This window comes from Polyodon spathula, chromosome 10 (assembly GCF_017654505.1).
Source record: "Polyodon spathula isolate WHYD16114869_AA chromosome 10, ASM1765450v1, whole genome shotgun sequence".
Taxonomy (NCBI): domain Eukaryota; kingdom Metazoa; phylum Chordata; class Actinopteri; order Acipenseriformes; family Polyodontidae; genus Polyodon; species Polyodon spathula.
The window spans coordinates 20,247,790-20,270,531 of NC_054543.1; the positions used below are offsets into that span (position 1 = coordinate 20,247,790).

Below are 22,742 nucleotides of genomic sequence, written 5' to 3' on the forward strand. Positions count from 1 at the left end.
TTTATATATATTGAATAAATCTCAATTCAGTTGTCAAACATGCTGCAGAGTACTTGAAAACACAATGGAGATGAGAAAATATCTTAAACTTTTGCTGTTGCTGCTTTATTTGCTGGAAAATAATGTTCAGGTTTGTTGGCTCCAGTAAAAATCATCCCTTCCCTCAAAAGAAATGCAATACTTCATTGTCTGATGTATCAAAGGAGTTTAAAAAAAAAAAAAAAAAAATTGAATGTACCGGATATGAAAATCCATCGAAAAGGTGATGAATGTTTTTGTTAGAAACAAATCGATGCATGCAAGACCATTTATAGTTGTGAGTCTCAGTGCGATAAAAAACAAAACACATGCATGTAAAAAGATTACTACTAATAGGCTTTGGTAAAACTGTCAAGTTGTTACTTAGAATAAAGTATGGATCTGTGTGCATACTGTAGGTCATTGCAGTTTACAAGGTGTGACAACCAAGGCTTTCAAAACCTTGCTTACCTCTTAAGAACAGTCTTATCATTCTTTTCATGTTTTGCAGTTATTTATTTATTGCCAGACTATTTACACTTCACCTCTGAACCCCAATTTTCTTGCCACAAGAAGTTCACTTCCTGTTTCTCTGTCATGAGCATTATACAGGAAGTAGCTTCAAATGTTATTTGAATCATTTTTTTTACATTTTACTTGTTATTTCCTGTTTAGAACAGTACATTTCCAAGGCAGTTTTTGCAGTTTTCTTGCCCCCCCCCCCCCCCCATGAGTTACCCATGCTTTTTTTTTGTGTTTTTTTTTATTTATTTTTTTTATAACATGCCTTATCATGGCTCTCTGGGTTTTACAATACTTACCTATGCTTTCACAGTGCTTTGTTACACTTTGCTATGCTTTTACTGTGGGTCACTTTTATAAGGGTAATGGTGTTTGCCATCATTCTCATGGTTCTTGAGTCTCCAATATTTCATTTGTATCTGAATCTGCCTTTATCTTGATTTGAACTAGTCTTAAGTGCCGGGACTAAACAGCCATCCTCCTTCCAATCAAATCGTGTGACAATGGGACAAAATTGCAACAGAAACGTAAAATAACGAATTAAAATGAAATTTGAAGCTATGTATTCTAACAAGTGCTATAGGTACATTGGATGCATCCATCCATTGATACTGAACCTTAAACCAACATCTTTGCAAAGCACCAGTGAAAGTTGTGTGGCAGAGTGGAACTGATTACAACCATACCGCAATACCCCATGGAGACTAGGCTGAGACCATCAAACTAGTATAGACCACTATACTTGCTTGCCCCCCAACTCTTTCTGAATTCAAGAACGTGTGTCTTGTACAGTAGATTAGATTAGTAGGCGAGGTTACCCTGTGTCATACCAGTTCCTATGGTCTCAGTCGGGCTGCAGCCATTGAATACTGTCTTGGAGCTCAGGTCAATCATCTGGTGGAGGCGGAGCTTTCTGCAGTAGATAGAGGCGGCCTCTGGCTCCAGGGCGATGATTAGCTGCTCTGGGTTGTCAGAGGTTACCAGTCCAGACTGGAGGGGAGAACAGGGCAGAAAACAAGAATTCAGTGCCTTTGATACTTAGTCCTTTCAACTGAACAGAAATACAAGCCTCTGTAATTTGACTGAATCTCTTACCAGGATGTGGAAAGATAACATCTGTATAAGAAATCAGAGGTGCAGCATTTCTGTGGTCTAAATTCATCATGAAAATATTTAATTGAAAACAAATTTAAAAAAGAAATACTGCCAAAAAAAAAAAGCTTAAGAACACTGAAGAATGGGCCTAGATAGGATTCAGTACACATGGAAAAATAAGAATGTGGCAATACAAGGGAAATTCTGCAAATATACCCTTTAGTAGTTCCATTAAAGATAAAAACACCATTATTTGTAAATATTTAATTTCTGTCCGTCCCAGGTAAGCAATTGTACATTTTGTTTGCATAATCCAGCGACCCCGCACACATCCGAGCATCGTAAACCCTTTGCAAAAGAGTCGGTTTTGCCTGCATTCATGGTTACAGAGCTTTTAAGTTCATTTCAAATACAAAGGTAAAGTGTTAGACACTGGTCGTAACACTTCAAGATCCTAATACCAAACAACAGGCATACCAAGAGAAAGACCTCATGTGGCAATAGAGTTACTGCTCTCATCATCCACACCATGCGGAGAAGCAATCAGAAACACAAACAGAACGCTTGGATATATAGCTAAAAGTACGGAGTACAAACCCAGGGAAGTTATGATGAAGTTATATCAATTCAAATCATTCTATCAATTTTTATTTTATATAGTGCCTTTCACAGTGGACCACCATCACAAAGCACTTTACGAGATGCAGTAACAACAAGAAAATCCATAATACTTTAAATACGGAGAAATGCACAACACGATATACAGTGCATAATACATGATAGTAGCATAATACATTAAATAGTAACAGTGACACAGCAGCTAATAGCAGATATCTGGTTTAAAGAGCATGGAAAGCAAGCAAGAACAGGTGGGTCTTGAGAGTTGACTTAAAGCAAGCGACAGTGGGAGCATCACACACCAAAGCTGGGAGAGAGTTTCAAAGAGTTAAAGACTAAACGAGCATTCACCAAGTGTGGTGCACTTTTGCAACATGCAGGCCAGAGTCGGAGGACCTCAGCTTGCGGGCAGGGACATAGCAGGTCAGCAAGTTGAGTAGGTACTCAGGACCTGTGTGATGAAGGACATTGTAGGTGAGCAGGAGAGTTTTGAAAGTAATCCTGAACTTTACAGGTGCAGCTGGGAAAGATGGGGGTGATGTGATTACGTTTTTTAAATCTGGTAAGGATCCTGCAGCAGCATTCTGAACTAGCTGCAATTGGTTTATGGTGCGTGCCGGGAGACCACCATATAGAGAATTGCAATAGTCAAGCCGAGAGAAGACAAATGCATGACAAAGTATCTCTGCATCTGGGAGGGAAAGGAAGGGATGGACTTTCGAGATGTGTCGAAGATGGTAGAAGGAAAATTTGACCATGGAGGAGATGTGGGCATCAAAGGAGAGCTTGTTGTCAAGAAGTACACTAAGGCTTTGTACTGTGGGGGAAGGCAGCAGCAGCAGCAGACAGTTTCCAAGGTTCAGGGCAGCTACATTGAGTATTAGATCCTACTAGAAGGAGTTCATATTTGTTAGTGTTCAGCTGAAGAAAATTGGCAGACACCTAGGCCTCAATGTCTTGAATGCAAGCCAAGAGCAGGACCATGGCAGAAGGGCTTCTAGGGTCGAGTTTTAAGTAGAGCTGGGTGTCGTCAGCATAGGATTGAAACATGAGGCTGTGTTGGTGGATGAGGTGACCAAAAGGAAGCATGCAGATATTGAAGAGAGGGGCCCAAGAACAGATCCTTGCAGAACACACGACTGGGTTTGCGACACTGCTGCATCTAGCATAGAAAACAGACTGCATGTGTCTGAATAGGTAAGAGGACATCCAGGAGAGACAGGTTCCAGAGATTCCAGCATACTTCTGAAGGCGGTCAAGAAGAATGCCATGATCTATGGTGTCAAAAGCAGCTGTTAAGTCAAGGATGACAAGCACAGAGGGAGCACCAGCATCAGCATTAAGTAGATCATTCACAATCCGGAGCAGAGCAGTTTCACTACTGAAACTGAAAATCTGTGAGATGTTTCATCAGATGACTGGCCACAGCCCTTTCGAAAGTTTTGGAGAGAAAATGGAGATTGGAGATGGGATGGAAATGAGATAAGTCTAGATGCAGATAAGGGAGGGTTTTTTGAGTACCAGTGTAATTCGGTAGGTAGGATGTAGGATTTGGTCAATGGTCTTAAAGAGAACATTGGGTTTACCGTGTACCATAGTTATGATTTCAGAGAAGTACTTCACCCTGGCCATGGTGAGTACACCCTGTAGCTCGCAAGATGGTCGGTCCAGATCTCTCTGTGAACTGTTAGTCCAGACAACGTCCACTTGCACTCAAGCTTGTGGCAGGCAGACTTAAGCACTCGAGAGATTGCACTTAGAGTACTGCTGAAACTGCACTTAGAGTAATGTGTCCAATTAGAGTACAGCACCAAAGGGACATTGTGGCCCTGGACAGAGTATGAAGAAAGTCTGAAAGAACTGAAACTATTTAGCCTAGAACAAAGATGAATCAGGTGGGCGATGATTTAAGTCTTTAAAATCCAGTGGACATAGTTGACCCAAACCATTTACACTGAACAAATATATAAACACAACATGCAACAATTTCAAAGATTTTACGGAGTTACAGTTCATATAACGAAATCAGTCAATTGAAATAAATTCATTAGGCCCTAATCTATGGATTTCACATGACTGGGAATACAGATATGCATCTCTTGGTCACAGATACCTTAAAAAAAAAAAAAAAAGGTAGGGGCGTGGATCAGAAAACCAGTCAGTATCGGGTGTGACCACCATTTGCCTCATGCAGCGTGACACATCTCCTTCACATAGAGTTGATCAGGCCGTTGATTGTGGCCTGTGGAATGTTGTCCCACTCCTCTTCAATGGCTGTGCGACATTGCTGGATATTAGCGGGAACTGGAACACGCTGTCATACACGTCGATCCAGAGCATCCCCAACATGCACAATGGGTAACATGTCCGATGAGTATGCAGGCCATGGAAGAACTGGGACATTTTCAGCTTTCAGGAATTGTGTACATATCCTTGAGACATGGGGCCTTGCATTATCCTGCTGAAACATGAGGTGATGGCAGCGGATGAATGGCACGACAATGGGACTCAGGATCTCGTCATGGTTTCTCTGTGCTTTCAAATTGCCATCGATAAAATGCAATTGTGTTCATTGTTCGTAGCTTATGCCTGCCCATACCATAACCCCATCGCCACCATGGGGCACTCTGTTCACAACGTTGACATCAGCAAACCGCTCGCCCACACGACACCATAAACGCTTTCTGCCATCTGCCCGGTACAGTTGAAACTGGGATTCATCCGTGAAGAGCACACTTCTCCAGCATGCCAGTGGCCATCGAAGGTGAGCATTTGCCCACTGGAATCGGTTACGATGCCAAACTGCAGTCAGGTCAAGACCCTGGTGAGGACGAAGAGCAGGCAGATGAGCTTCCCTGAGATGGTTTCTGACAGTTTGTGCAGAAATTCTTCAGTTGTGCAAACCCACAGTTTCATCAGCTGTCCGGGTGGCTGGTCTCAGACGATCCCGCAGGTGAAGAAGCCGGATGTCAAGGTCCTGGGCTGGCGTGGTTACACGTGGTCTGAGGTTGTGAGGCCAGTTGGACGTACTGCCAAATTCTCTAAAACAAAGTTGGAGGCGACTTATGGTAGAGAAATGAACATTCAATTCTCTGGCAACAGCTCTGGTGGACATTCCAGCAGTCAGCATGCCAAGTGCACGCTCCCTCAAAACTTGAGAAATTGTGTTGTGTGAAAAAACTACACATTTTAGAGTGGCCTTTTATTGTCCTCAGCACAAGGTCACCTGTGTAATGATCATGCTGTTTAATCAGCTTCTTGATATGCCACACCTGTCAGGTGGATGGATTATCTTGGCAAAGGAGAAATTCTCACTAACAGGTATGTGAACAAATGTATGCACAAAATTTGAGAAAAATAAGCTTTTTGTGCAAATTTGGAAAATTTCTGGAATCTTTTATTTCAGCTCATGAAACATGGGACCAACACTTTACATGTTGCATTTATATTTTTTTCAGTGTAGTTTAAGAGCAGTATAGAAACCAGGACCAGAGGATAAAGTTGGAAATTAAATGGAGATAAGACTTAGGACAGAGGGAATGCAACACTTCACACAGAGAGAGGGGTTGGTATGGAATGGGCTACCTAGTCATGCTGAGGCAAAAACACTTGGATCCTTTAAGACACAGCTTGACAAAGTTCTGAGATCAATCAACTACTAGGAACCAGATGAGTCAGATTTCTAATGTTCTTATATAAAATAAGCACAGGGAAGATGGGATTGTAAGGCTCATTTGGCTACAGTAACAGGTAAGGGTGCAACAATTAATCAATGCATCGATTATTGATCACCTGTCCTTAAATTTCCAGGGCTTCTATCACATATTGATGAATCGATGCATCAAATTAGAATCCAGTTTGAAGTCTCCTGTTGCCGGTTTGCATTAAAACCTTGAGTGTGTGAGAATGCACTTCTTTAAGTGCTAGTACGGTAGATTAGCAGGTTGCTAGGATACACACTTTAGGCCTCTACATTCGTATTGGACGAGCCAAATCAGATGTAGGCCTATTATAGCACGTTTTCTTGATTTAAAACATTGTTTTTTTAATTTTAAACTTGTGAGATTAAGTCAAATGTTTTGCTTTGCTTTTGGACATAAAATGTTAACAGTAATGAACATCAATAGATTAGATATGAATTCTGTTAAAATATAGTATTTTCGATTATTATTACAATGTTAACACTAGAACCGCCATGGTTATACTCATACCTAAAACCGCTGCAGGCAGTAATTATGCTGGTTACATTTTAAACATCAGTTTAAAATATAAGACAAAATATTGGACACAACTCAAAAGTTTTATTCAAGTACATCATATCACACATCTGCACAGCCATATTTAAATGAACAATTAAACACGAAAGGGTTTATTTTCTAACTTACAACAATAAAGCACTAATTTAAAAAATAATAAATAATTAATTTTTTTTTAAAGAAACTGGTAAACAGGGATATGTACACACAAAACTGTAAAAACAAATGTATTTTTAAATTTACAATGAAAGTAACATATGTTTTCTCTGCGTGTCACTTTGTTTAGCACTGAATCCAGGATGAGCTGCTGTAGCCTGCTGCTTTGCAGTTTTCTGACTGAGATTGAGAACAGCGCCGAAGCGCTATTCAAGATGACATCGCCTGATATTTTACCTGGTGCATTCCTTATACAAAACAAAATAATTGGTGGTTGCAACAGGCTTGTATATTTATTTAAAAAAAAAAAAAAATTGAATATTGTAGGTTATCTTCAAAATAAAACCATGTATTGTAAAGGCTGTCAAAGTGACGCCTTTGACGGTTCTTGGTAGAGGTTATTATAACTTTTTTTTTTTTTTTTTGCGTACCTGCCTTTCAAACACCATCAGGGCATTTAATAAATGTATTCAGGAAATGTCAAGAATGGACAACCGTGTATCTTTCAAACACACAGAGTAATTTTAATGACTGTCGTGGTGGGAACTTTGACTGCCTGTAACAGGGGAGACCTGTGCAGACTGTCTGGCGCATGCGTGGTATTGCAGGACGAGAGTAGCAGCCTCGTAAGATCCACCTGTCTGTCATGGCGATGACATGGAGAAGTGGGAAAGAGGGTGCGTGGGCTTTCCCTCTCTCCGAGTGGCTGAGAGGCGGGCCTTGGCGGATTGCTTGGCCCATAAGTTCTGTGCTTGGTTGTGCAGTCGGGTGGCCGTGATTGAGAATACCCAGAGACACTGGCTGAGAAGGCCAGTGTAAACATAGACCAGGAGGGAACGCCAGTGGTTGGAACGAGAGAACAAAATAGGCAAGCATGGCTGAGGAAGACAGCAAGCATAGAGAAAGAAAATAATACATAAAATAAATTGTTACGTATCTGAGGGAACGTGTGTGAGAAGAAGAACCTTGGCCACCCCAGTGTATAGTGCATAACAGTGTAGGACGGAGACCTGAGCTGACCAGCTTATTTTGTAGCACCTTTATTTTGTAATTTTATTACTGTTTTTATTTTCCCTTTTCTTTTGCCTTTTTGTTATTTATTATTTCAGAGCACCTGTGAGTGCGCGGTTTACCAGTAGTGGTATTACTGTGGTAATAATAATAAATCTAGGCACCAGTGTGGTGTTTTCAATTAAACCTTCTGTCTCCCGTGTGTGTCAGTGAATTACCCACCACCCTTCCACACTCGCCTTTACAATACATGTTTTTATTTTGAATATAACCTACAACATTCTATTTAAATCATGCCATTTGTGTTCTATTTTGAGGTGGTTAATTTCAGCTTATATGGAAAAAAGTGCTTCACCTAAGAGAATGCACCCTGTATTTTTTTTATTGAGTCTGCAATAAAAAAACAAAAAAAAACATTAAAACGCACATCTAAGAAATAAATGGAGCCGCCCACTCAAGCCCCGGAAATTGAGATTCACTGACTTAACTGTGAGTACGACCTGAATGAGACTCATAAAGGTCTTGAAATGCATTTTTCATTCATCACAAGCAAAATGGTTTAAGTGGCAAATCAATATAGAACTACAACATTAATGAATATAGTTGCAAAGGGGAACTGAATAATTGCATGCAATTAATAGAATAGTAAAACTATTCTTCATATAGAGAATGGAATGGGTTACAAGCCATGTTGATGCTGAGATCCTTTAAAAGCCAAGTAGACTAGTTCTAGTAGCAACGGCAAGCATGGATAGGCCAAATGGCTTTCTGTTGTTCATAACTTTTCTTATGTGTTCATCTATCTGTCTGGTTATCATGGATGTCAAGGGTGTATTAACTGAGAAGAAATTGAGTTTTTGCATTCAGTCCTCCTTTGTTCTAATACATGGTTCACATTATTTTCCATCCAATAGCACTGGAATATACAAAATCACATACAGTATTTTGACTGATTGCTACCATTCCGAGTTATCATTTCTTTTCCAAATCTGCCTTTAGCTACATTTGAGCTGCTTTAGCTTATCTGGGGCTTCCGAAGTGTAGAGTAGGTGGGGCAGGCACATTGCCTCATGATTTGAATGGAATGAGGAAAGCTGTGAAGGTCCACTACGACTTATTCTCCCTGCATGCCTGTCAGTTCTGTGTGTGAGGTGATTATGTCACTACAGTGTAGTGGTTAGCACATTTGCCTGGCACACCAAAGATCAGTGGATCGAAAAATGGTGAAAATTTTTTTTTTATACATTATACTTTTATACTAACATAATGTATTAGTTTGCGTTCATGAGTGCGAACATCCAAAATGCTAACAGTGTTATTACATTTTATATATTAAATATTGTAATGGTTATAGTAAAATTAAACGCCCTCGCTTAAGAACTATCAACTACTAGGTTTTGCTGAGAGAGATGTAAAGCTATGGTCACAACGTTTGCATCACCTACATTTTTTTTGGATTCAGATAAAAAAAAAAAATAATAAAAAAAAACCTACAGCATGATATTGCAAAAGTCTATAGGAATCCGTTGTACAGTGGTATTTAAGCCACGCCAGATTTCAAAATGGCATATTATTAAATGTCAGCTTTTCATTTAAGTATGGAAAACTACAAAGTGGTGTAGCGTCAGAGTGGGCCATAATAACATTCTGTGTATAAAATTAACAGAATTGAAATATAGAGGAGGATCCTAAGCTATTCTCTGTGTTTACTTGGTTTCTGGTCACAAATTCCCCCAATGAAAGAATACTTTTAAAAAGTTATATACTAAATACTGGACAAGTGGATTATCTTCACCATCGCTGAATGAATCCTTTGGTGCCGGCAGTGTCTTGCAGATCGTACAAGCCAGACAGTTTTGGAGTGCTTTGACACCTCGTACAGAAAACAGTCCATCTCATAAATTCAGCTGACAGTGGGCGAAACAGTGGACCAATTGGTAGCATTCCAGCCGGACTCAGGCACAGTCCAAAATTAACAAACTATCCAATCACAGGGGTGAAGAGAAAAGTTGCAAGCGCGACATTCAAACAGGGCTTCCGACATGAAATACAAGTCTCTGAACTTTGACAATCTGAAGACCCAGCCTGCAACTAGCTTGAACAGAGATACCATTTACGGACACTTTAATATGAGATAACTACTGTTGTGTTTGCCTTGGTGTGGAGTCCGAAGCATAAGATGGCTAAAATCATAAAAGTACTTGTAAACAAATCTCTAGCTTAGCCCCGACTGATCACCGGCGAACGAATTGGATGAACATTTGAAATTCGATGGACACTGACATATATTCAGTCTTGTATCAGCTAGTGGAGCAGGTGTTTTGCGGGGGAACATCCTAGACATAACTGGAGGAAGAGTGCACATCTTGTGGAGGATTTGCTTTTTCAGTGGAACACCTAAATAGTTAATGACTCTTGTTTCTGCAAAGACATTTCTTTTGTATTCTGAATTGGAGATGAAATGCGAGGAAGGCAGACCCTGGAACCTGGACCTGTCCTTGCCAGCAGGAGAGCCCTCAAGCACCTGTATTGTTGAAGACATGGATCAGCTGGAGGAGGCAATGAGCGTCTGTTAAGTATTCATTAAGTAGTGTTTTAATCCTCTTAAAGACCTTAAAGTAAAATTAACATTTTGTTTTAGGTAGAATGTAAGAAAAGTATTATTGCCTTCAACTCATGCTTTGAGTTAATGAACACTGTAGTAATTGTTTGTATGTGACTGTGGAAGGGGTGTGGGTAATTCACTGACTAGGAGACAGACAGGTGTACTTGAAAACACCACACAGGTGCCCAGTTTTATTTGCGAACAGTTCTTGCTTTTTCCGGCAGAGGGCACTGTTGACCGTGGGCTGCCTATCAACGATGACAGACAGCACCACGGAAATACCAAAGAAATGCTCAAAGAAATAATAATGAAAACAGAAGGCGAAAAGAACAATGGAAAATAAAACTACAAATAAAAGGTGCTGCCCTTGGCAGCGTTATCCCGGTCGCCGCTACCCGCACGACCCGGATCACCGTCCTACTCTGTAGGCTAACTAGCCTGCTCTTTTACAATACACCGGGGTCTGCCCAAGGGTTCCCCGCTGTCTCTGTCTCGCTGTGAAACTCTCTTTTTTTCGCCTGATTCCCGGTCCTGGATCAGAGCTTCCGCACTCTCGGTGCGTCTAAGTGGGCAGATCTGAGGAAACAACAGAGCGTTAATTTATAGGGCTAACAATCTCCCAAGACGCGCCTCTCAGCCATTCAGAGAGGGGGAAAGTCCACACACCCACTTTCCCACCTCCCCGTGTCACTGCCATGACTCACAGGCGGTTGTTGGACAACTGCCGCCCTCTTCCTGCAGCCCGTGAACACCCCAGCAGAGTCAGCACAGATCTCTCCCTGTTACAGTGACTTATACAAATTATCATTCTGCATTTAAGGCTAGAATCCAAATGTAACTGTCTTGATAATAGATGATTCTCGATAGGTTGTCAGGACGCAAAGAGCATTTTTATCTCGCAAGAGTGAGAATTGCCTTCTGAACCACAACATACATTCATATATGAGAGAGAGAGAGAAAGAGAGAGAGAGAGAGAGAGAGACTAATTTAAAGATGCTTTGATTATCAAATATTAAACAAAAGTAAATATTGATGTTACTAACGATACCCCTGTTAAGACTAACCTTTGTCTTAAATAACGGCCAGGAAAGCAGCTGTAGACTTTAAGGGAATCTCCCACAGGTTATGTTAGATCGCTACTCAACCAGTGGGAATGGGGTGTGGTTGTTCATATTTTATTTTCTGTACTGTTTATTTTAGTTAATTTAGTTACTTTAGATTAGTTGTTGCACCTATAATTTTTTCTTCATTTAGTTTATTTTTAATAAAACTGTTTTTTTATATTCATTATAAACATTTTCCAGTCTGATTATTTAAATATTTGTGGCTTCTACATGATTTGAATTTAAATAAGGAATTATATGATCACGACTTAAACTAGTCCAAATACAAATATACCTTGCTCACTAGAGTAGTATGAAATTCAGTATGTTAACGTAGCATTATTCCACAGGCTTCAATCAACTCTGTGAGGCAAAATTATTTAATTACATAGGGAGATGCAAAACTTTTGGCCATAGCTGTACAGGTTCAATCCACTTATAAGGGATTCTGTGAGAACGGAGTTCCGTTTACAACGTGTTGAGGAGGCATGTCCCTGCAAACAACATGGGTTTTAACAGAGAATTAATAGACTAGTTTATAACCAATATACTGTTTAATAAGTACAGTTTTCATGTTCCATAGGCATATCTTCTGCGTATATTTTTTTTTATTAGGTGCACTTTTCATGTTCTACAGGCAGGTCTTTGTGTTTAATACAGTTTAATATATACAGTACTGTCTTTTTTATTAGTTACAGTTTTTCTGTTCCACAGGCACATGTTTTGCATTTAACCCTTTACACTCCAGCAATTTTGGCCTAGTGTTGCCAAATTGCCTTTCCTCTGTAAAAAACATATTTCTGTATGTCCTAGAACTTTTTGGTTGTCAGGCTCCTTTCCCGGATTCCTCGTCTTCTTTACAATCAAACTGTCTCTCTAACTTCCCTGCTCGCTCTATGTTCCCCTTTGGGCAGGGTATGTATGCTCACAGCACATCAGCTCTGTGCACGGTGTTACGCATGTTTGTAACATCCTCATTTTGTTGATGATACGTCAAAATCTAAGCTTGTTGTGAAGCCTGAAAAGTCGTCTCTCAAATAAGACCGAATTGATCGATTTCAGATGTACCTGCAGTGTCTACAGTCATCACAGCTGTGTTTTTTCAGTTAATCCCCTATTTGAATTCTGATGTGCGCAAGGCTGTAAAATCGTTATTTGGCCGAGTATCGCATCGCATTTGGTCTTGAATTGAAGCCTGACTCTTCTTCTTTGGAATAAACAAGGAATCACCGGTTACAGACGTTCCTGGTTGGAGCTACAAAGCAAAAGGTAAGTGGCCCACCAGTGGGCAAAATCCCATATACCGGAGTATAAAGGGTTAATACTGCAGTAGAGCAAGGTCTGTGCTGGCCATCTGATGGACGCATGATCCTGCAGGGGGATGTCGGGAGCCCATAAGACCAGTCTATCAATCATGGCAGTGACACAGAGAGGTGGGTGAGGGTGTGTTGTCTTCCTCTTTCTGAGTAGTCAGGTAGGGTTACCATATTACAGATCCTCAAAAAGAGGACACCACCCAGTGGGGGTGTTGCTGATGGGCGACCAATTTTTATTTAAGATTAACCTTTCGTTGTGCAAAATGAACACGGAAAAACTAAATTTATACTAAATACTTTGAACATCTGAAAATGATAAGTATAATGGCCTGCCTCAAACATATACATTTTTTTCAGTCAGTACTTTATTGATTGGCAATCAAAAAAAATCTTTGCAAGATAACTGTCAAATCTGTGCACCAAACATCCGTTTCAGACTGTGCTTCTTTTTGTGCCCATGCATATTTCTCTGCAGAGCGTATCTTTCTCAGCAGTGGTTGAAGAAGCTCTAAGTCTTTGCAAGATGTGTGCCTGAAGTTGTTCTGTATGGCAGGATCCCTTTCAGAGACTCAACAGTCAAGTTGTTCCTTTCCTTTGTCCACTGGCGTTGCATCAGTGAAAAAACTCGCTCTACATTTGCATTGTGAGAGAGAACAGCAAAGAACTGTGCAATACAGTATGTAACAGTACCGAATGACATTCAATGTTTTTGGACGTGTTTGAATATTTGGCCTATTTTTGGAGTGCTGGCAAGCGCTTGAACTCTTCATCACTTTTACAACCTTCCACACATTTCTTGAGATTGCAAGATTGCAAAGCACTTACCTAAACAACAAGAAAACATTTTACATTTGGAACATACTGTAGCTCGGTGTTGTTTACATTATCGTCTGCACCTTGCTGCAGTTTGACGTTCAAGCAACATCTACGTATTTTAAGTGATGGAAACTGAAACTTTTAAAGTATTTTTAAAGTTTTCTTAAATACCAATACAGTACTGGTAGCATTTTAATCGCAAATTGTATTTATCTTACGTACCGGTATTTAAACCTCAGTGTTTCCAGAAATATATTTTAAGGGGAATTCTCATACCTCCCATTAAAATCTACATTATGTCACACTCGCTTTAGCGTTCAGGGTTATCGAGCACATTATAACATTAAAATTGGAAGGTCTCATACCACTGCTGGTAAAAGTGCAGTTTGTCAACACAGTACATTTTACGTACCCGAGTGGGACGTGCGTAGGTAGCTGGAGAAGATTGGGCAAAGTATAACTGAACCTGAGCCGCATCGGAAAGCGATGGTTGTGGGAAGCTGCAGGACAATGCGACTTTCATTTGTAGTTTTGTTAACATAAGAACATAAGAAAGTTTACAAACGTGGGAGGAGGTCATTCAGCCCATCTTGCTCATTTGGTTGTTAGTAGCTTATTGATCCCAGAATTTCATCAAGCAGCTTCTTGAAGGATCCCAGGGTGTCAGCTTCAACAACATTACTGGGGAGTTGATTCCAGACCCTCACGATTCTCTGTGTAAAAATGTGCCTCCTATTTTCTGTTCTGAATGCCCCTTTGTCTAATCTCCATTTGTGACCTCTGCTCCTTGTTTCTTTTTTCAGGTCGAAAAAGTCCCTTGGGTCAACACTGTCAATACCTTTTAGAATTTTGAATGCTTGAATTAGGTCGCCGCGTAGTCTTCTTTGTTCAAGACTGAGCAGATTCAAATCTTTTAGCCTGTCTGCGTATGACCAGCTTTTTAAACCTGGAATAATTCTGGTCGCTCTTCTTTGCACTCTTTCTAGAGCAGCAATATCTTTTTTTTAGCGAGGTGACCAGAACTGAACACAACAGTCTAGATGAGGTCTTACATTGTACAGTTTTAACATTACTTCCCTTGATTTAAATTCAACAGTTTTCACAATGTATCCGAGCATCTTTTTTATAGCTTCCCCACATTGTCTAGATGAAGACATTTCTGAGTCAACAAAAACTCCTAGGTCTTTTTCATAGATTCCTTCTCCAATTTCAGTATCTCCCATATGATTTATAATGCGCATTTTTATTTCCTGCGTGTAGTACCTTACACTTCTCTATTAAATGTCATTTGCCATGTGTCTGCCCAGTTCTGAATCTTGTAGATTCATAGATCATTTTGAATGACCTTTGCTGCTGCAACAGTGTTTGCCACTCCTCCTATTTTTGTGTCGTCTGCAAATTTAACAAGTTTGCTTACTATACCAGAATCTAAGACATTAATGTAGATTAGGAATAGCAGACGAGCTAATACGGATCCCTGTGGTACTCCACTGGTTACCACACTCCATTCTGAGGTTTCTCCTCTAATCAGTACTTTCTGTTTTCTACATGTTAACCACTCCCTAATCCATGTACACGTGTTTCCTTGAATCCCTACTGCGTTCAGTTTGAGAATTAATCTTTTATGCGGGACTTTGTCAAAAGCTTTCTGGAAATCTAAATAAACCATGTCATATGCTTTGCAATTATCCATTGTCAATGTTGCATCCTCAAAAAAATCAAGCAGGTTAGTTAGACATGATCTCCCTTTCCAAACACCATGTTGACTGTCTCCCAGGACACTGTTACCATATACGTAATTTTCCATTTTGGATCTTATTATAGTTTCCATAAGTTTGCATATAATGGAAGTCAGGCTTACTGGTCTGTAGTTACCTGGTTCAGTTTTGTTTCCCTTTTTGTGGATCGGTATTACGTTTGCAATTTTCCAGTCTGTCGGTACCACCCCTGTGTCAAGAGACTGTTGCATGATCTTGGTTAGCGGTTTGTAAATTACTTTTCATTTCTTTGAGTACTATTGGGAGGATCTCATCCAGCCCAGGGGATTTGTTTATTTTAAGAGCTCCTAGTTCCTTTAACATTTCTGCCTCGGTTATGCTAAAGTTATTTAAAACTGGATAGGAACAGGATGACATGTGGGGCATGTTGTCCGTATCCTCCTTTGTAAAAACTTGTGAAAAGTAATCATTTAATATATTTGCTATTTTTTTTTCTTCACCTATGATTTTGCCATTTGTATCTTAGACATTTAACCTCCTCTTTGAATGTTCTCTTGTTGTAATATTGGAGAAACATTTTGGAATTGGTTTTAGCCCCCTTAGCAATGTTCATTTCTATTTCTCTCTTGGCCTTTCTAACTTCTTTTTTGACTTGTGTTTGCAGTTCCGTGTACTCTTTCTGTGTACTTTCTTTTTGGTCCCTTTTTAACGCTCTGTGAAGTGCCTTTTTTCACTGAATTTTATTTATTTATTTATTTTTTTTAAATTGATCTATTGAACCATTTTGGCTTTTAGTTTTACATTTAGATTTGTCTACTTTAGGGATGTAATTGTTTTGCGCCTCTAGTACTACATTTTTGAAGAACAGTCATCCTTTTTCTGTTGATGTTTTCTCTATTTTACTCCAATCTACTTCTGTTAGTCTCTGTTTCATACTTTCATAGTTTGCTTTTCTAAAATTGTAAACCTTAGCTTTAGTCATTACTTTTGGGGTTTTAAAAAGCACTTCAAATGAGACCATGTTGTGGTCTGAGTTTGCTAGTGGTTCTCTGACCTCTGTTTTAGTTATTCTGTCTTCGTTATTTGAATAAACTAAATCAAGGCATCCCCTCTAGTCGTGCCTTGACAAATTGTGTTAGGAAGCAGTCATTTGTCATTTCCACCATTTCAATTTCATCCGTCGTGCTCCCCATCAGGTTTTCCCATTTTATATGGGGGGGAAGTTGAAATCCCCCATTAGAATCCCCCATTAGTAGGGCTTCTCCTTTGCTACACACATTTCTAATGTAATTGTATAACAGATTATTTTGCTCACCGTCTGAATCTGCCGGACTACAGCATGCTCCTATTATTAGGCCCTTTGAATTTTTGTCCGTTATTCTGACCCATATTGATTCGGCTTTATTTCCTTTGTCCAAGTTTAACACCTGGGCTTCAAGACTGTTTCTTATGTATAGAGCTACCCCTCCTCCTCTTCTGTCCTGCCTGTCTTTCCTATACAGTGTATACCCACAAATATTATATTCATCCCCATCACTCTTAGACAACCACGTTTCTGTAACACCTTTCACATCATAGTTACTTGTTAGTGCAGTAGCTTCAAGTTCTAAAATTTTGTTTCTGATACTTCTAGCGTTTAGATAAATACATGTAATGGTTGTCTTACCTGAGTTGTTGTCCTTGTTTTGATGCGGTCTCCCTTCTGTTTTTTGTGGATTTCTTCCCCCTTCCTTTCTAGTTTAAATGCTTCTGAACCTGCTCAAGGATCTTTTCTCCAAGTAGACTGGTTCCCTTTTTATTTAAGTGCAGTTCGTCCCATCTATACAGATAGTCCTCGTTGTAGAATATGGTTGAATGATCAAGATAGGTGAAGCCTTCCCGTGTGCACCATGTCTTCAGCCATGCGTTTAGATTAATTATTTCCAGCTGTCCATATGGTCCTTTCCAAGGTGCCGGTAGTATACCAGAAAATACTAGGGTTTTCTCTTTTAATTTCCTTCCTAAAATTTGTTTTGCAGGGATTTTGGTCTGTCTCTTCCAATGTTGTTTGTACCAATGTGGACAACTACTACCGGGTCGCCTCCTGTTCATTCTAGGAGCCTGTCCACGTTCTCAGTGATGTGCTTGACAGAGGCTCCCGGAAGGCAGCACACTGTTGTAGTAAGGGGGTCCAAACTGCGAATTGAACTTGCTGTGTTTCTCAATATGGAGTCCCCAACAATCATGACCTCCCTTCTTTTTGCTGTCTGGTCACCTCTGTCAATACGGTCCTGGATGTTGTTCCTTTTGTTCTCTTGTTGTTGGTTTTGCTCATCAAAATTTTGAAGTGACTCAGATTTGTTGGTTGTTTTGATTTCTGGTGGTTGTGTTTGACAAAGTTGCTTTTTTTCCCTGCTTCTGCCTACCTGAACCCAGCTGTTCTGACCTTCTATCTCCCTGGTGGCTTTCATTCTGTTAGGGGTGGTACAGACTTCCATGAATTGTGGATGTGCCAGCTCCTCAAGATCCTGTTGCTGTCTCATTTCTTCCAGCTTCATTTCTAGCATACTAGTTTATGCAAGTCCTGGATCGCGCGGCACTTTACGCACACTTGGTTTAGCTCCGCTGGGTTTTCTCGGATTTCCCACATCATGCACGTGTCACAGATTACTGGCTTGAAGATCATGGGTTGATGTTTTTTTTTAAGTTTAGTTTCTTCTGCAGCCGTCAACCTGCTTTCAACCTGCTTCTAAACTGCTCTGCACTTTTCCACATCTGTACTTCTCCCACGCTGTCGCTTCCACTCGCTGTCGCTTGGATGACTGCCTCGTTTATAGCTGCGTTGTTCTGCTGTGCTTTTGGCTCCTCCCCTCCCTCGTGTCTCAGAACGGCGCTGAATTTGAATCAGCTGCTCCGTGTTTCAGCTTGTTTGCTATCAGAAAAACACACGTGGCTGTTTGACTTTGAGCTGCAGTGTTTCCCCAATGTCCTGTGTTTTCTGATTAAAGCAATTAAACATGTAATTTCTCCTTACTGCTTCTAAACTGCTCTGCACTTTTCCATGCCTGTACTTCTCCCACGCTGTTTTGATTATTATTTCTGCACCTGCGAGCACACTGGAAATTAACATAACGAAGGAACGTTTTACCATCGCTGATGGTGTTCCTACATAGTGCAACAGTGCCATCTGCTGGACTAAATAAATCAAGTGCACCCCAGTGGTGTGTTCAATTCCATTTCTGTCTCCTGTCAGTGAATTCCCCCACACCCTCTCACAAATATGTAGAGTTTTCCTGTTCCACAGATAGCTATTTTGCGAAAATGATGTACATCCGGGAAAGTAAATGACAGTCACTGCGGCATTTGTGACATCGGGCAGGAAAAACCGTTGCTGTTTACTTTTATTCTATGTTTATAGTATGTATAATTGTTTTATAATTTTATTAGTGTCGCCTGCCAGGGATTAGCAGGCAGGTATTTAACCAGGGACACATGTTTGTTCAGTGCAGTCTGCAATCTGTGTGAAGACAAGAGGCTGTTGGTGTGGAGAGATCTGTGTGGTTCCTAAGAAAAAAGAAGTGTGTAAACTTTTTTGTGTGTACTTGTTAAGTGTTTTTTTTTTTTTTCTTTTAAAAAAGGTAAACTATTCAGCCATCCAATTCAGTTTGAACTGTGAAGAAAAAGTTTAGTTTAGAACTCCATGTGGGAGTAAAGTTTCTGTTTTGATTTTTTTCTTTTATTTCTGTTACTTAATAAAATGGCTCAAAATAACTTAAAAACTGTGTGTCTGGTTCTGTATCCAAGGGGCAAACGAACCTTAAGTTAAATCTTTCACAATATACAGTACCGTGCAAAAGTATTTGCCCCGTCTGATTTTCTGTATTTTTGCATATTTGTGGCACTGAATGTTATCAGATCTTCAACCAAAATATAGTATTAGATAAAAGGGTCTCTGAGTGAACAAATAACACAACATTTTAATACTTATTTCATTTATTTATTAAAGAAAGTTATGCAACACTCAATGCCCAATTTCTTGTTCTTCAACCATTTTGATATAGACTTGCTTGTGTGTTTCGGATCATTGTCTTGCTGCATGACCCAGCTGCGCTTCAGCTTCAGCTCACGGATGGATGGCCTTACATTCTCCTGTGGAATTCTGTACAGAGCAGAATTCATGGTTCCTTCAATGACGGCAAGTCGGGGGGGATAACCTTTTCACACCTGAAGACTGCTTGCTTGATTACTTTTCTTACCAAACAAATGAAAGCAGCACCAAACTTTGTTTTTTTTTCATTTTTTCTCTCAGACTCCCTCTATATACTACTACAACCCACAAAAAGATCTGACTAAATTCAATGTGAAAAATGTGCACAAATGCAGAAAATCAGAGAGGGGGCAAATACTTTTCACAGCACTGTGTACAGAGTGATTATAAAGTAAGTTTACCATATCAACGCGCCACATCATTGATGTGGTAAACTTACTTTCTAATCTCCGTTTATATCTCAATGTAGGAGCAACATAACCCAGATCAGCTTAGAACATGGGCAAATGTCATAACATAGGAAGGAAAAGTAAAAAAAAAAAAAAAAAAAAGGAAATGCACATCAATGAAAATTACATTTGAAGATAGCCCCATTCCCCCCGCCCTCCCCTGCAACACACACACACATAAAGTAAGTGACAATCAGTATGAGTTTCAGATGAGTACAAAACGTAGGAATATAAAGCAGCCTCACATAAAAAGGGAACTCAGTTCAGGTTTCCTCTGAAAAATGAAAGTGCAGCATTAAGGACAATGAGTTAGTCTTTCCAGAAGCCGCAGTGCACCAGAGACAAGGCCAGTCTGCAGCACTGGCACACTGTGCAGGGGATGAAGTCATGAGGCTTGAATTACATTAACAATACTAAATTTACCTACTGCAAAATCTAGCCACATTAGGAGCGGTGGAGAGGATAATGTGGGCAGTGTTCATTATTCTTAATGTTGTTTTTTTTTAATGACTCCATACAAAAGCAGACTAGGATTTTTTTCTTTTCTGTGCACATTTATTTATTCATTACATAAGCGCACTTCTCTCAGCTGTTTTTTATTTCTTTATTTTTTGGTGCTTAGTTCTGAACATAAATCTGAAATCAAATAATTTAATTGGTAGGGGTAGATTCCCCAAAAACTAGATTTACATCCCAAATTCTTATACCAAATGGTTCATGTTGTCTTCATCCAAAGTGATAAACTGGAAATCTCTTAATGGTCCCGTTAAGAGAAATGGGCGGATGCTATTTTTTCATACAGCAGACATTAACCTTGTGGATGTGGAGCGGTCATTTACTGTATTGCTTAGTCACATAGGCAGAGGAGAATCAAACTGAAATGGAAGTGAAACTAAACTAAAAACGTAGAAATTGTACATTGTGGGTAAGGGATAAGGCAGAATCCAACGAGGTAAGATAATAGGCAGTAGGAAGAAGTATAAAGTTGAGACGTGTCTTAGAGGGGAACCCTTTAAAGTAGGTAATATTTTTCTGATAATGTTTGGTTTATTAAGAATGTAACTGCTATCAATCTCCTCTCCTTTCTTGCAGTTTTTGAGTCATTAAATGGTTGGTGGTTTTGCAGTATGACAGTGGTGGAGGCCTTGACATGAAAGGCTAGTAAATCTTAAGAGTGTAATGTTACACTAATGTCACAAGATGATGTTTACAATATGAATTCTGATACATTTGATGGTCCTGACAGGCTAATTGTATGACGATAATAAGATCAAAAGATTACTGAATGATGGACTAGTTTTCTAAAAAATAAAAATCTGTGACTTAGAGAAAGTATGTATAAACCTATAACTATAACACACACTTATTCTTCACTCAAGAACTACACTGAACTATGTTGTGCTTTTGAGAGATACTTTTATTAGGATGAGATATATCACAAGGAATACATGATAAATCGTTACCCCCTAGTAAATAGATCAGCTTAGCCCAGGCAGACATTTTTCACTGCAGTGGGTGATATCTTGAGACAGCTGTTAATTCTTAAGTAACTTTGTTAAACATAGTATAAACGTAATGATCAGCAAACGCTGATGGAAAACGTTAGCTAATTATTACGTTTCTACTAGAGTTGGGAAGCTAGTAATGAGTTACCATCACATGTACTGCCTCTCTTTTCTGACTGTTAAGCCCTGACCGCTCTAACCCTGTTACGCTTCTTTCTCTATGTGTCTCCAGGTTAGGCCATTGTTTCTTTACTTCCTTGACTGCAACTGAAATAAAAAGTATATGCTTGTAATAACTTATAATGCACAAAATCCACGTTTTCATGTTTTATAATACATATCAGTCCACAGCAATGTTTTTTTTTTTTTTACAAAGTCTTGTTGGATTTATCATAAAGTAATTTTTTTTTGGCGACATACACTATTAGACACACACACACATGGCATAAACATGCAATTAATATGTCATTCATGGGGGCAATGGCCCAGTGCGCTTTAGCCCTTGCATATGTAATTCTGTATATGCAAATGTAACTCTGGAGCGTTTCTGAACGAAACCATTAAAATTGGGAGGGGATTTTGCAAATGAGGTCTATTTAATATCCCGTCTAATTTATTAAAGCTACTAGTACGGGCCTCGCGTTTGCGGGAGTATTTTAAGAACTCTGAAAAGCAGGCGTTAATTTGCCACAGTCAGACAGTAGGCTATCTAAAAAGGCAAGGTGATGTGGGAGACTTGTCTGCAGCAAAAAGAAGAAATCATTTTCAAGGACAAAGAAACATTTAATAACATTTTGCAAAGAGCTCACTTTTTAACCTTTCTGATCAAGTCAGTTTGTAAATTACAGTTTATAATACCGGTACTATATTGTTTTGCAAACTCCAATTTTCAATACATATTTCACAGCTTGCATGACAAAACAGAAAGTCTGCAAATAGAGAATATCGAATCCATGTAAAAAAGGGTTCTTAGAAGCACCTGAAAAGGTCTCCCCACAGTGGCAAAGCAAGGTTCTAACGAGAGCCTTTACTTCTAGAGTGTAGGCAAAAGAAAAGTGGAGGGGATTAAGAAAAGATGGAACGATATTCGAAGGTGCACGAAAGAAAAAGTCTCAAATACAATGAGGGCTCATCCTCCACCGTTATTTTACTAATGCCTACAGAATGTATTTTTTGTAATATGGCATTCTGGTATTTAACAATACTGGCTCAGGCAGTATTGTTGAATTCGAGTTGGAAAGAAAACAGTAAAAAAAAAAAAAAAAAAAAAAAAAAAAAAGGACAAGGACAGGGTGCAGTTAGTTTGTAGCTAGAGAAAAGTACAGTTTTTCGACCACATATACCATATAGATATGCTTTAAAATCATACATAGAGTAAGAAATACAGACAAACATAAGAAATAGGAGCTGTAACTGCATAAGACTTTCAGAAGATAAGTCGTTGTTAAACTGAAGACTGTTCATAGCAGCTGTATTGTTGCTGAACATATTGCTGTACAACAATTATCCACCCATTTGACTGCCATG

At 39.4% G+C, this 22,742-nt stretch overlaps 1 protein-coding gene across 4 annotated transcripts in view; it reads right to left on the minus strand.

Moving 5' to 3' along the window:
* LOC121321913 (heat shock 70 kDa protein 12A-like) overlaps positions 1-22,742 on the minus strand; it is a 90,024-nt gene that overhangs the window by 19,373 nt on the left and 47,909 nt on the right. For 2 of the 4 annotated variants that reach the window (XM_041261302.1, XM_041261299.1), the window contains exon 7: positions 1,371-1,530. In XM_041261302.1, coding sequence (XP_041117236.1) covers positions 1,371-1,530 — 160 coding nt within the window. Of the gene's footprint in view, positions 1-1,358; positions 1,531-22,742 lie in introns of all 4 variants that reach the window. The other 2 variants (XM_041261300.1, XM_041261298.1) reach the window with 1 other exon arrangement.